Raw genomic sequence first — 14,645 nt, forward strand, 5'->3', positions numbered from 1 at the left:
ATTACCTGCTTTATACCGTATTTCCCCACATTTAAGACGCACCTTAATTTTGGGGCCCAAAATTTGAAAAAAAATGTATTACATAAAGTTATCGAACTCCTGTTTTATTCATCTGTCCATAACTTTCACACATCTTTTGGGCAAGTCTGGTGTGTGTATGTATAATTAGACCATTCCATTTCATGAACCTGAAGCACCAATTGTGTGTCCTCCTTTGAAATCAGTAACTTCTTTTCCATCAGCAATTTTTCCTGCCTCATGCTGAACCATCTTTGTGGACACAGGAATTCCAATTGCCCTTTGCTCTTCAATCCATATCTTCAATTCTCTCTCTAAATCAGGCCATTTTGCTGACTTGCCTCTCATGGCCTTCTTCTGCTGTAGCGTTTTCAGTAGGGTTTCTTCTTCCCATAGCCAGTCTTGGATTGTTTTCTCAGTTGGAGGCGGACCAAACTTAGATTCAGCAGCACGATTTCCATTCACTTTTGCAAACTGGATCACTTTTAACTTGAATTCAGCACTGTACGAAAATCTCTTCTGAGCCATTTCTGGGCAGAACGTGGCGAAATGCAACAAATGCGAAGCAATGAGCGCAAAGACAACAAGCGCGAAAAAGTGGGACACGCAAGTAAAAAAATCTACAACCACTGTATAAGACACACCCAGTTTTTAGACCTCAGATTTTTTGGAAAAGGGTGTGTCTTATACATGGGGAAACACGGTAGTTTATAGTTTTGGGGGCAGTTAAGTGGCACACTGGATAGAGTGAGGGGCCTCAAGTGAGGAAGACTCATCTTCCTGAGTTCAAATTTGGTCTCAGATACTTACTAGCTGTGTGATCCTGGGAAAATCACTTAAGCCTGCTTGCCTCAGTTTTCGCATTTGTAAAATAAGCTGGAGAAGGTAATGGCATTCTCTTTGCCAAGAAAACTCCAAATGGGGTCAAAAAGAGTTAGACATGACTGACATGATGGAACAACAAGCTTTATAGTTTAGCAATTAGAGATTTAAAATTGGGAAAAATATGGAGCACACCATAAGTAGGATGGGGTCCATCCATGTGTGCCCTTTGGACACATGTTTCCTATTTATTGATCCTCTATATATGCACCCTGGTTACATGTGTCCCCTATGAATGTCTATCTCCACACGTATTTTCTCCATGTATCCACTCCTACTATTGGAGTTGTGTGTATTTTGGGGAGTGATGACCTTTAGTTTATGGAGGAAATGCTATATTGACACTTTTATTGCTCTTTTGCGGCAATAAATACTTATGGTTTGAACAAACTTGGTATTCTGACTGTCTAAGAAAGGCAAACATATCAATGGGGGACTCGTAAGTTATAGTTTTGGGGATGTGGACTTCACAGAATGCCTTGCACCTGGGGTAATTATTCACTTGAGGATTTGCTTTGTGAACAAGAGTTCAGGGTTCACTCCAGTGCTATATAAGTGCTATGAGGGGCCAATATGCACTACAGACAAGATTGTTTATTTTTATGCGTAAGTTAGTTAAAAATGTATCTTTTGCTGTTGTTTAGTCATTTAAGCTGTGTCTTACTCTTTGTGATGCTATTTGGGGTTTTCTTGGCAAAGATACTGGAGCGCTTTGCTATTTCCTTCACCAGCTCATTTTACAGAGGAGGAAACTGAGGCATATAAGGTTAAATGATTTGCCCAGGGTCAAACAGCTAGCAAATGTCAAGCCAACATTTGAACTCAGGTCTTCCTGACTCCGGGCCTGGTGCTGTAACCACTGCATCATCTAGCTGCCAATAATGTGTCCACCTTACACAAAAATCTTCTGTGGCTCCCTACTGTCCTTCAGATGAAATATTTAGCTTTGCTTTTAAAGCCTCCTGTAAGCTAGCCCCAACTTCCATTTCTAGACCCATTTCACATTGCTCTCTTTTGCACATTCTATACTCCAGGCCAGTGTTTCTTAAACTATGGGTCATGACCCCATGGGGGATTGTGAAAAATTTGGCAACATTAAGAAGTTTCTCAACAAGTGTATGACCAAAAATTAATTAAAAATCAAACAAGTAATGAATCCAAGGTACTTCTGACAGTGCTTGCCCATGTTGCATCGCACATTCATTGCAACCTTGCTTCTGATGCAAAGCATGCACACTTTTCACTGCATATGTCCTCAGGCCATGCAATGCCAACCAATGCTGCCTAAATGTGAAAAGGGGTCCTGAGTGGAAAGAGTTTAAGAAGCCTGACTCTAGGCAAACTGGCCTACTAGCTATTCCTTTAACTCAACATTCCATCTCCTACCTCTGTGTCCTTTCATAGGCTTTCTAGAGTGCTTGGACTTCAGGTCCTCCTCACTTGCACTATTTAGAATCCTTGGCTTCTTTCAGGTCTCAGCCTAGGTGTCACTTCCTTTGGGAGGTCTTTCAGATCCTCTAGTCACTAGTGTGTTCTTCTTCCTCAAAGTATGTTGAATTTATTTTTCATCTGAAAGGTAAGGTCATTCAGAATTGCTTTTAGTGCTAAAATTTGCTAACAAACTACTGAAGTCTTTTGTTCTGCTTTTATGATCTGCTGCAATTCAAAATAATGTTGCTGTGTCCTTATCTGCAACATTTATCTCAGGTACAAGTTCTCCTTGGGAATATGATCTGCTGCAATTCAAAATAATGTTGCTGTGTCCTTTTCGTTCTGCTTGGGAATGTGATCTGTTGCAATTCAAAAATCATGTTTCTGTGTCTTTATCTGTGATATTTATCTCAGGTACAAGTATAAACTGTGAGCTTCAGGACTTCAGCAAATTCCAACTACTGTCATTGTCGAAACATGTAGGTAGGGGGTGTGAATAGCAGTTGTTATTTGGAACTCTTGACAGTCATTTTTGCTGTTGTTAATCATGGTTATAGAACACAACATTTAGGGCAGGAAGTAAACTCAGAGATAGTCTAGTCCAACTCCATCATTTTACAAGTAGAACAAGACTTGAGAGAAGTGCAGTGACTTGACCAAGGTCATGCAGGTAGCAATTGAGATTCAAACACAGCCTTTGATCCCAAATGTTTAGTACAATTTCCACTATACTGTGTTGGAATTTATAGAATTTATACATTTTAAAATATAGTTACTTTTATTTTGAATTAACGATAATCAAAAAAGAACATTTTCAAATTGAAAGTGGGACAAAGATGATCACACACACACACATATGTATGTATAAATGTAAAGCCTATTATTTGAAGCGTGCTTTAAAAAAGTATATAGGGAGCTAAGAAGGTGGATTAGGGGCAGCCACCAGCTGAACTTTCCCAACAATTCCCCTCCAAACAACCTTAAAATAACATCTCAAATAAAATTTTATAGTAGCAGAGCCAATAAAATGTTGAGGTGAAACATTTTTCTGGCCTAAAAAAACTTAAGAGGTTGGCAGAAGAATTCTGTTACGTGGGATGGAGGCTTGTCCAGAGCCCGCAAAGGCAGTAGTGGTGATAGGACTGCAGCGGCAGCTTCAGGATCTCTCAGGCCAGAGATGATAAGGGATTTGGACAACCAGTGAGAAAGAGATTATGGAGGACCCTTTGCTAGCACTTGGGAGAGCTGGCATTGAGGGGCAGCTTTATTGCTCATATGCAGTTCTGTGCAGTTCCAGGGTGGAGAAGAGCACTGGTGGTTGGTCACAAGGGAGCAGGGGGCCTGGTCACAGTTCTAAAGCAAAGAGGAATACTAGCACTTGTGGCTGCAGGGGACCAGGACCCTTCTTGGGTAAAGATAAGAGTGCAGACTAAGAAGACAGTGACCACACTTCTCTCAGGATCACACCACCTTGTAAGCAGCAAAAATGGGAAGGCCCACAGAAAGAGCTTTGAAGGCAGCAGCACAAAAAAGCCTAAAGCTTGGGATAGTGCTTCCCCACCCCAAGATGAGCAGAGCCCAACTTTAACGTGAAATTCAAAGTCAAGAAATAGGCTAGAAAAATGAGCAAACAGCAACAAAAAAGGAATCTGGCCATAAAAAACTAACACATTGGCAGGAACACCAAGGCATAGATTCAGAAGAAAACAACAATGTGAAAAAAGCTACCAAAATAAAAAAAGAATGCTAATTGGATACAAGCCCAACAAGAATTCCTGGAAGAGATGAAGAAAGAAATAAGAGTAGTAGAGGAAAAGATGGTAAAATAAAAGAGAATGAGGTAAGAAAATTATCAAAAGAGAACTAACAGCTTGGCAAAAGAGATATTAAAAATGCTGAAGAAAATAATTCCTTAAAAAAAAAAAGAATTGACCAAATGGTAAAAGAGGGACAAAAATCCAGTGGAGAGAACTCCTTGAAAAGCAGAATTGGCCAAATGGAAAAAAGGTACAAAATCTTACTGAAGAAAATAATTCTTTAAAAATTAGAACTGGGCAAGTGGAAGTTAATAACTCCATGAGAAATCAAGAAGCAATAAAACAGTCAAAAGAATGAAAAAACTGAAGAAAATACTAAATATCTCATTGGAAAGCAACTGACATGGAAAATATATTGAGGAGAGAGAATTTAAGATATCAATATGAAAACTCCTAGGGAAGTTATAGCCAAATTCCAGAGCTCTTATGTCAAAGAGAAAATATTGTAAGCAGCCAGAAAGAGACAATTAAAATATCATGGAGCTATCGTCAGGATCACACAAGATTTAGTGGCTTCCACTATAAAGGAGTGGAGGGCTTGGAATGTGATATTCAGGAAGGCAAAGGAACTAGGATTACAAGCAAAACTGAATATAACCTTCAGGGGAAAACTGAATATTTAAGAGCTCAATAAAAATTTTTGAAATTCAAACATGGGACTTAAAAAGGTAAACATGAAAGAGTAATGATAAAGGACTTAATAAAGTTAAATTATTTATACTTCTACATGGGAAGATAATACATGCAACTTCTAAGAATTTTATCTTTATTAGAAGAGTTAAAATGAGTTTACATAGACAGAGAGCACGGATACGTGTTGATTATGTTGGAATGATCTCCAAAACAAATGAAGGGATGAGAAAGAGGAATGCACTGGGACAATGCACAGGGGAGGGGAGAGGTAGAATGGGGAAATTTTTCTCATATAAAAGAGGCATTCAAAGAAGAACTTTTACAATGTAGAGGAAAATGGGGGGGGGGTGGGTGGGCAATACATTTACCTCACTCTCATTGGAATTGGTTCATAGAGGAAAGACTATATATACCCCCTTACTTGTGCATAGAAATGTAACTTACCCAATAGGGAATAGGAGGGGAAAGATAAGAGAGAAGCAAAATGAAGCAAGAAAAACCAGGAGATCATTGTGCACAGTAACAGCAATGTTATAATCAGCATCAACTGTGAAAACTTGGCTATTCTGATTGACACAACGATCCAAGACAATTCCAAAGGAACCCTGATGGGAAAAAAAAAAAATGCCTTCCACTTACAGAGAAAGGACTGATCAACTGAGTACAAATTGAAGTATAGTTTTTTCTCACTTTATTTTTTGCTTGCTTTTTTGAGAAATATGTCAAATTTGGAAATATGCTGTGCATGATTTCACATGTATAATTGATATCATATTGCTTGCCTACTCAGTGGGTGTGAGAGGGGCTGGGTGGGAGGGAGAGAATTTGGAACTCAAAATTTAAAAAGAAAAGAATGTTAAATATATATAAATAATTAATTAAAATGTTAAAGTATATAAGTTCAACATTCTACTTTCAAAGCTGTCCTGCTTGTCTATTTTTCCCTTTGAACTTTATTCAGTTTTTTCTGTACTTTAAGAAAAAAATGGCTTCAGTGGCCTTCTTTTCTCTCCTTACCCTACCTTTCTTTCTCTTACTATTTCTTCTCCTACAAAAGAAAAACACAATTCTTGTAACAAATGAACATAGTCAAGCAAATCAAGTGAATGTCTCATATTGTGCTTTGAGTCCATCACCCGCTCTGTGAGAAGATGGGGAACATGCTTTATCATTAGTCCTCTGGAGTTGCGGTCAGTCATTCAAAGCTATTTTTCTTGGAAGTTTTGTAGTTATTATAGAAATTGTTCTCCTGGTTCTACTCATTCACTTTTCATAAGTTCATAACAGTTTTTCTTAGAGCACAATATTTTTGTTACATTAATTTACCATAATGTGTTCTGCCATTACCTAGTTGAAGGACACTCCCATTGTTTCTAGTTCTTTGTTAAAACAAAAAGTAAAACTACAAATGTTTTCATAGATGTGTATCTTTTTTTTTAATCTTTGGTGGTTACATGATGTATATGGCTTAGCGAATTTTGAGGTTTAGTTGCAAATTACTTTCCAGAATGGCTGGACCAATTCACAGCTCCACTACAAGTCCATTAATGTGCTTGTTTTCCCCCAGACCCTTTAACAATTGTTATTTTCTTCTCTCCTCTCCTCTCCTGTCCTCTCCTCCCCTCTCCTCTCCTCTCCTCCCCTGTCCTCTCCTCCCCTCCCCTCTCCTCACCTCCCTTCTCGTCTCCCCTCTCCTCCCTTCTCCTCTCCCCTCTCCTCCCTTCTCCTCTCCTCTCCTCTCCTCTCCTCTCCTCTCCTCTCCTCTCCTCTCCTCTCCTCCCTTCTCCTCTCTTCCCTTCTCCTCTCCTCCCTTCTCCCTCCTCTCCTCTCCTCTCCTCTCCTCTCCTCTCCTCTCCTCTCCTCTCCTCTCCTCTCCTCTCCTCCCTTCTCCTCTCCTCTCCTCTCCTCTCCTCTCCTCTCCTCGCCTCTCCTCTCCTCTCCTCTCCTCTCCTCTCCTCTCCTCTCCTCTCCTCTCCTCTCCCTCTCCCCTCCCTCTCCCCTCCCTCTCCCCTCCTCCTCTCCTTCTCCACTTCTCTCTTCTCTTTTTGGTCATTAGGGTTACTTAGTAAGCATCTGATAGAATTTGAACTCTGGTCTTCCTGATGATAGGAACTAAGAAGGATTAGGGTTCAACTGTATAGGGATAAAAATGTGGCGAGAATTCACAGAAGAAAGGTATTTTGAATGTAAGAGAGGTAGATGGCACCATGAGGAACAATCTGACCAGAAGATAAAGTCATGTAGAACTCCTCACCGTATCTCTTGACTTTAACTGCCAGTTGTCCTCTCCTAAGCTATTAGTGAGATAAGACATGCAGACCAGGACGACAGCAATGAAGTGGTACCTCTCTGTAAAAAAAAAAAAAAAAAAGTGTGCTCCCACGTCCACCCACCAGATATTTGTACCTGGAGCAAAGCACCTACTGCACCGTCCAAGTTATGGTTCTGTCTTTAAGGTCCCTTCCAGGCACAATGATTCCTAGTACAATGGAACTCCTTCGGTATTGGTGTGGGAGCTAGGACTTGCAGTTGCCTAAAAGGTCATGGATTCCTAAACAGTAATATCTAATTCCTAATAAATCTTAAACCTTTCCTGCCAAATCTCTTAGCTAGTTATTTCTATGGTATTCTTCCCCTGGACGACTAGAATAATATTTGAACTCATATCAGAACAAACCATGTTATACTGAAGGTCTACTTTATGATATCTACTTGAGTAAAGGATCATTAATTTAGAACTTGGAGGTACCTTAGTAGGTCATCTAGTCCAACTCCCTGATTTTACAGTGGAGAAAGTGAGACCCAGTAAGTTTAAATGACTTGGTCACATAGGCAATAAGTGAAAGAGTCAGAATATGAACCCAGGTTCAGACTTCACATCCAGTGATCATTCCACTGTGCCATCATTAGGCAAATGAATTCAGAGGGATAAGTGCTTAATGAATGCTATTCATTCATTCATTTGTCATCTACTCAGAATACCTGGAATTGGTCCTTTTGCTTTTCTATAGGGCTTATAAAGGCTCTCATCTGAGGATACTGTTAATTAATTTTTTTTGTCTTTTGAAGAATGATCAACTCTTATTCATTTCCTGGACAGGCCTGAGTGTGCTTTGGGTTTTTGGCCTAGAAGGTTTTATATGCCTTTAGTCAACACTGATGAAGGTGCAGTCTCTGGGAATCCCTTGAATCTGGAATACAGTCTTTGGGAACCCCCTTGAACTCTCCTTGAATCTTCCTACTAGATCTGGCCATAAGCCTTTCCTTATCACTAGGCCCAAGTCTCTACCTAGTCTAGCCCTCTATTGTCCAGCTGCTTCCCATCCTTGATCCTGAACTCTAGCTCTGTTACTCTAGCCTTCTGTTGTCTTTCATCTCCAGGTAGCCTTCAGCTATTTCCTACCCTGGAGTCTGACCTCACCCCAGTCATCCCAGTCCACTCTAAACCCCTCCTCTAGTTGTCCCAGACTACTCAAGACCACCCCTCAATCCCTCCCACAGTCTTTCTGTGTATATGAGTCTCATTTTGCCTCCATGAAGGTGCTCAGATTCAATCTAGCTCAGTAGGTTGAATCTGGCCCGCTTGTGAAAACAAGCGTCACAAATGGTAAGATTTCTTAAGACAACCCATTATGGCAGATCCTTGATAAACTTTGTCTTTTTCTTTGGCTGAGAAGGCTTGAGTCGAATTCTTTTGGCAGGACCCGGGGTGTTGGTATTTTGGGGTCTCGAGCACCCCTAAAAACCTATGGTTCCCTGCCATCATCATTTTTCTTTAACATCATCAAACACTGCATCTTTAGAGCACAATGTTTGACTTGTGTCCCTTTTGTACAGTCATGATTTGTGGTACTTCTTACCTCCATAAACACAACCAACACATATTTAATCAGAAGTTGCTCATGATACCGTTTTTTGCTTATCTTTTATGCCCTATTCTTTCTCTCTTCTCTTCTTTTTCCTTGCCAATATTTGGCTAGTTCACTCTGTTTGTCAGGAGACTCTCCATAAACTGGCATCTCCCTTCTCCCCCCGCCCATCCCCCATCCGATAGGAGAGGTGCCAATCTGTCAAATACTGCTTCTGATTAGAACCTTTGAAAAAGGTTTACTGGGAGAGGAGTTTGAAGCTGATGGCTAAAATGAAGTTGGAGGATTATCAATGGATTTTATTTATCCCTATTATCCCTGGGCCCTGGGGGCATCTTGGCTGCTGTGATAACCCCCTCTGTCTTCAGACTGGGCTTTCAAGAACTTTTCCCCTGACGCAAGTTTCCCTCAGGGGGCCAAATTAATTCTGCTAATGAATCAACAAGGTTATATGCATGATAGCTTAAAGGACATAGAAGCAGGAAGGACCACTGTAACGTTAGAAATCAGTTCAAGGAGAGCCAGTGTGAGCCCATTAATAAGGTACATGGAACCTTCAGAATTATCTGCTTATGACTAACCCTGGTGTGGCAGTGGGCTTTTGGAAGCAACTACAAAACATTTGGCCGACATGTGACCTTCTCATTTCCAAGAAACTTATTTAAACGAGGACAAACAAGGCCTTTCCAACTCTGGCTAGTTCTGAGAAAAAAAAATGAGTCTGGCAGAGGACCTTGACTATGGCCTTTTCAATGAGTATATAAATGGTTTCATGGTCTCCAAGGTAAGAATGTTACGTAAAGTAAAAACGTGTTGGGAGGAAAACATTTTGTTTTGTAACTCTGTTTTGGCTAAGCTGTATGGGCATAACTGAGTAGTTGGACAATGATCATTCTTTAATGGTGATCATAGTTATTTACTACAATTGGGAAAGAAAAAAAAAGAACAGAGATGTGCTTAGTCGGTTTTGGAGCCTTTACTTAGATCAGGGCTGTCCAAAATGTGGCCCGTGGGCCGCATGCGATTTATGGGGCCCACCTACAAGCATAGAAATTTACATAAATGCTTTAGTAAACAAAGCCTAGCTACCGCAGAGCTCTCACTAAAATGGCAAGTCAAAATATATTGTCTATTGTTTCAATAAAAACTTAAGGTTGGACAGCCCTGGCTTAGATAATGAGGCTTGTTCTAGCCATGCTTATTGTTATCTGTCCGAGGGCCTTCAGTTGATTTGACTCAGTTATGGTGATAAGACCAATTTGTTTTATTATGGTTGCCAGTTAGTCAATAAATATTAAGTACCTACTATGTGCTAGACGCTGTGTTAAGCACAGAAGATACAAAGAAAGGCAAAAGAGAGTCCTTGCCCTTGGGGAGCTTACAATCTAATGGGGAGATGACATGCAAACAGCTATATGTGCAAACAAGATATATTCAGGATAAACTGGAAGGGATTAGAATGAAGAGGGACTGGGAAAGACTTTTGAAAGAAAATGGGATTTTAGTCAGGACTTGAGGAAGTCAAGGAAGCAAGACAACAAGAAATGAGGAAGGAGAGCATTCCTTTAGGTGGGTGGATGTCAGGCTGTTAATATGAATTTCTTTTTTCTTTCCCTTTCCCTTTCCCTCTCCCTTTCCCTTTCCCTTTCCCTTTTCCTTTCCCCTTCCCTTCCCCATTTTTTTCTTCTTCTTTGGACTTCCCCTCTGATTTTATAGCTACAGGCAGCTCCCTCTGCCAATGTAGATCACATCCACTATAACATATAACCTTACAGAATTGCCCATAGCACTGAGTTTAGTGACTCATCTATACTTACCTCATATAGACAATACATGGCAAAGATGGGACTTGGACCCAGCTGGCTGAGGTCACCTCTCCATTCACTCTGCTAGTGCTTGTTGATTATAGTTCTCATAAAATCAGAAGGTGATCAATGTACAATAAAATCTGTTTCCTGTAGAGCCTTGGAGATATAGACTGATTTTAGTGTCATCCAGCGTCTCCAATTGGCAGAAAGAGAACACCAAATTTAGTCTGAGAGGAGACATTGGGATAGTCATGCTCTCTTTTCATTGTCACAGATAAAGCCTATATTTTCATAACATTTCCCCAAAACTTACTAGGTTGATTTTGACGGGCAAGACTATGATACACAAACAGATAAAAAGGGTCCCCACTTGCTAGATGTAACATTCATGGCTCAGTTATAGCACAAAAATAAAACAGTTAAGACTTTGGTAACTTGTAATAAGTTAGAGCAAAAGAAGAAATTAAAATGTAATGATCCTCTAGGCCAAGTTGTGCTTAAAGGTAAACACATATATTACTCAGATGTATGACTTTGCAATTTCTTTCTGGCAAAAAATTTCTTTTGCCTGGAGGTTTTTCTATAATAAATTTGCCAATAACTCATTCCAATTGTAAGAAGTCCTTCAGGAATTTCACTGTCCAGTATCTTTCTCCTGCCTGAGCTGGTGATTTAAAATTTCGTGTGTGTGTGTGTGTGTGTGTGTGTGTGTGTGTGTGTGTGTGTGTGTGTGTATGTGTGTGTCTGTGTGTCTGTGTCTGTGTCTGTGTCTGTGTTTCCTCCTTGTTTTCACTCCATTAAGCCAGCAGTCCTGAAAGTATGGATCCCTAGGAGTTCACAAGGTCAAACTAGTTTTCACAATAACACTAAGGTATTTAAATTTCTGATAGATTGGGATTCTCAGTAATTTTTAAGTATGTAAATGGGTCTTGAAACCAAAGGTTTGAGATTCACCATCATAGGTGGTTTCAAGAGTTACTTAAATGTAACAGAGGTTGAAATAGGGAAGGTGCCTGGGGAAACTACCTATTAAGACTCTTTCAGCTGCTTAACTTCCTTTTGCTGCTTCCCTTTTCCTTTCTGCATTTATCACTGCAAAGGTCTGTATTAGAAACACAATGGCAAATACACTTTCCTCCTTGTCTTGGCGCTCTCCCATCCCTGCTATCGGTTCTTGATACAAAAAGGCAGCAGATATAATGGAGAAAACACTAAATTTGGAATTGGAAGAACTCCGTTTGAGGACCTGTCTTTGTCACTCGCTAACCATGTGACCAGGGACTGTTGTTTCCTTATCTAAAAATTGAGGATAACCATAGTTTATTACCTAACTCACAGGGTTTTCATAGGAAAGCAAAATGCTGTTTAAATAAGAGATATTGTGGAACATTTCTGTTCTCTCCCTTCCTTCCTCCCACACCAGCTAATAACCCCATATCTTATGGGACCAATTCATTTTTCAGAGAATGTTTAACATTCTACATACAAAGCTCATTGAAAAAGCACTACATCTCTTAACCTATTAAGTTCCCATTAGGTATTTTCCCCAGAAGAATAAAACATCCTAACTTTTTTTTTTTTTTTTTGCTTTGCTTGTTATGAGGCTATGTTTACGGCTTGTGAATTGGGAGTGTTTGACCTCTTGGAATCTGAAAAATTTCTGACCTTCGATGTCATTGCTGAACGCTTAGGCACCAATTCCCAAGGAATGGAGCAATTACTCGATATTTGTGTGACCCTGAAGCTACTAAAGGTGGAAATGAAGAGAGAGAAAGGTAAATATAATAGGATTAGGATCCCCAAAGGAATGCTCTTATCATTTGAAATCACAGGGTCCTAAAGTTGGGGAAGCAGTATGGTGCAATAGAAGAAGCACTCTGAAGAAGAAGGCTCTGTAGTGAGAAGGTTTAAATTCAGGGGTGGGTAACCTGCCACCTCAAGGCCACATGTGGCCCTCTGGCCCTTTGACAGAATCCAAATTTCACAGAACAATTGGATTCAGTCAAAGGGCCACACTTGAGGACCTAGAGGACTACATCTGGCCTTGAGACTGCAGTTTCCCCATCCCTGGTACCTTCATATCCCCTGATACCCACTATCTGTATGACCTTAGGAAATTCATTTAGTCTCCCTTTTATCACCTATGAAATGAATTGGACTAGATGACTCTGAAGTTCTTCCTTCCCTGCATCTATGATGCTATGATTTGGAAGGGCCATTTTTGCTAAGCCATACACAAACAGAAATCCTGTCTACTGCATCCTGATAGGTGGCCATCCAAATAAGAAGCTTTTAAAAGAGGTGGTAGATGAGTGCTACCTTTTTAAGATTTAGGGACCCCTAGTAATAAGCTTAGAGAAGTTCAGATAAGATTTAATACTGGTGATAATATTGTTTAAAATCTTATTTGAAACACATAATTCTTAAGTCTTAGAGAGGTCTTGATTAAAGGAAAATGAAGAAATATGGTCCTGAGTAGTAATAGTGGGGCTGTAGTTCTTATAAACGGGGCATGCTGTTTCTGAGTTATTTCTACTGTAATGGCAGACCTGAACCAAGACAGTTTTGGACAGGACACAGATGGGCTAGCTTGGACAACTGTACTCTGTAGGCTGAATTTTCATTCATTTAAACTTCAGATTATCAAGGAATTCTGGGCCCATGCCTGGCAGGACTGTGTCTTGGGATAAGTTCATAGGACATTCTTTGAAGATATGTATGCAAAATACGATGCTGGATTCCATGAATTCTTGCATTATCCACCTCATAAGATAATCTTTTGTAAAGTGTTTTATAAATTGTAAAGCAATATATAAATGTGAACTAATATTAAATGTCTAGTAGGAAGTTGGTTATTTGATAGCTGAAAGACAGCATAGCAGAGTGGTTAGAGAGACAAGCTTGGAGTTAGGAAGACCAGGGTTAGAATCTTACCTCTGTGATACACTAATTCAACTATGATGTCAGGCAACTTAATTTCTTAGGGCCCCAGAAAACTCTTTAAGATGATAAGTTACAGGTAACTTGCTGATCTTCATGGGTATAGAGTTTTATAGGTTCAAACAATAAAAAAGAGATATGACATTGAATATAAAGAACACTATCATTGATGAATTCAAGGCATCTGGCTTAGATGAATTGTATCCTTAGGCACTGAAAGAAATAATTTAGATGATTGCTGAGTCATTGTCAGTGACATTTGAAAGATCATGGGGTAATCCAGGGTTGGAGATTGGCAAACTTCTGATTTTCAAAAAAAGTGAATAGAATTTGCAAAATGTAGGCCAGTGAACTTGACTTCAATTCCTAAAAAAAAATTATGTTAATAAAGAGATAGTGAAGAAAATAGTGAAGAAATAGAAGTTGTGATCACAAAACACCAGCATGGCTTCAGCAAAAATAGATCATATTAGACTAATCTTATTTCCTTACTAAACTGGCAGATTAAAGCAATCCAAAGTTATGATTTAACTAGGTTTTAGAAAAGTATTTGATAAAGAATCTTGTTATTCTTGTGGAAAAATGGAGAGATGTTGGCTGGATACTCTGAGATGCATTAAGAACAAGTAGGATAGTCAGACTCTGAAAGTAGTTGTTAATAGGTCAATGTCAATTTTGAAGACAGTTGCCAGTGGAATTCTGAGTGATCTATGTCTGGCTCTTGGCTTTTCAATATTTTTATCAGTGACTTAGATAAAAATGTATTTGGGATGCTCCTCACATTTTCAATGCCACAAAGCTGGGAGAATCTTTGGATGGGATGACGTAGGGTGACAGAGAGAGGATTCAAAAAAACTTTGAATGGCTAAAATTTTGGGCTAAATCTACTAAGATGAAATTTAATAGGGCTAAATTTAAAGTCTTATACTTGTGTTCAAAATAAATTAGCTTAGTAAGTACATGATGGGAGATATTTGATTCGACAATAGTTTGAAAAAAGATTCTGGCCTTTGTAGAATGGAAACTCAAAAGGATTCAACAATGTGATATGGTAGTCAAAAAAGAAACGTGATCTTGGGCTATTTGAAGAGATGAATATTTTCTAGAAATAAAGAAGTGATAATAGATCTGTTCTCCGTCCTGGTCAGAACAGATATGGCGTGTTGGGTTCAGTTTTAAAAGTATCACAAAAATGAATTGATAAACTGGAGCACAATCAGAGGAGGGCAAATAAACTAAAGAAGAGC

The 14,645-nt window shown here is 39.4% G+C and overlaps 1 protein-coding gene across 2 annotated transcripts in view; it reads left to right on the plus strand.

Moving 5' to 3' along the window:
- The first annotated feature begins 9,365 nt into the window (after window positions 1-9,365).
- Window positions 9,366-14,645, plus strand: part of ASMT (acetylserotonin O-methyltransferase) — a 32,795-nt gene continuing 27,515 nt past the window's right edge. For both annotated transcript variants that reach the window (XM_036747735.1, XM_036747736.1), the window contains exons 1-2: window positions 9,366-9,434; window positions 12,062-12,233. In XM_036747735.1, coding sequence (XP_036603630.1) covers window positions 9,366-9,434; window positions 12,062-12,233 — 241 coding nt within the window. The remainder of the gene's footprint in view (window positions 9,435-12,061; window positions 12,234-14,645) is intronic.

This window comes from Trichosurus vulpecula, chromosome 2, assembly GCF_011100635.1.
Source record: "Trichosurus vulpecula isolate mTriVul1 chromosome 2, mTriVul1.pri, whole genome shotgun sequence".
In the NCBI taxonomy this organism is placed as follows: domain Eukaryota; kingdom Metazoa; phylum Chordata; class Mammalia; order Diprotodontia; family Phalangeridae; genus Trichosurus; species Trichosurus vulpecula.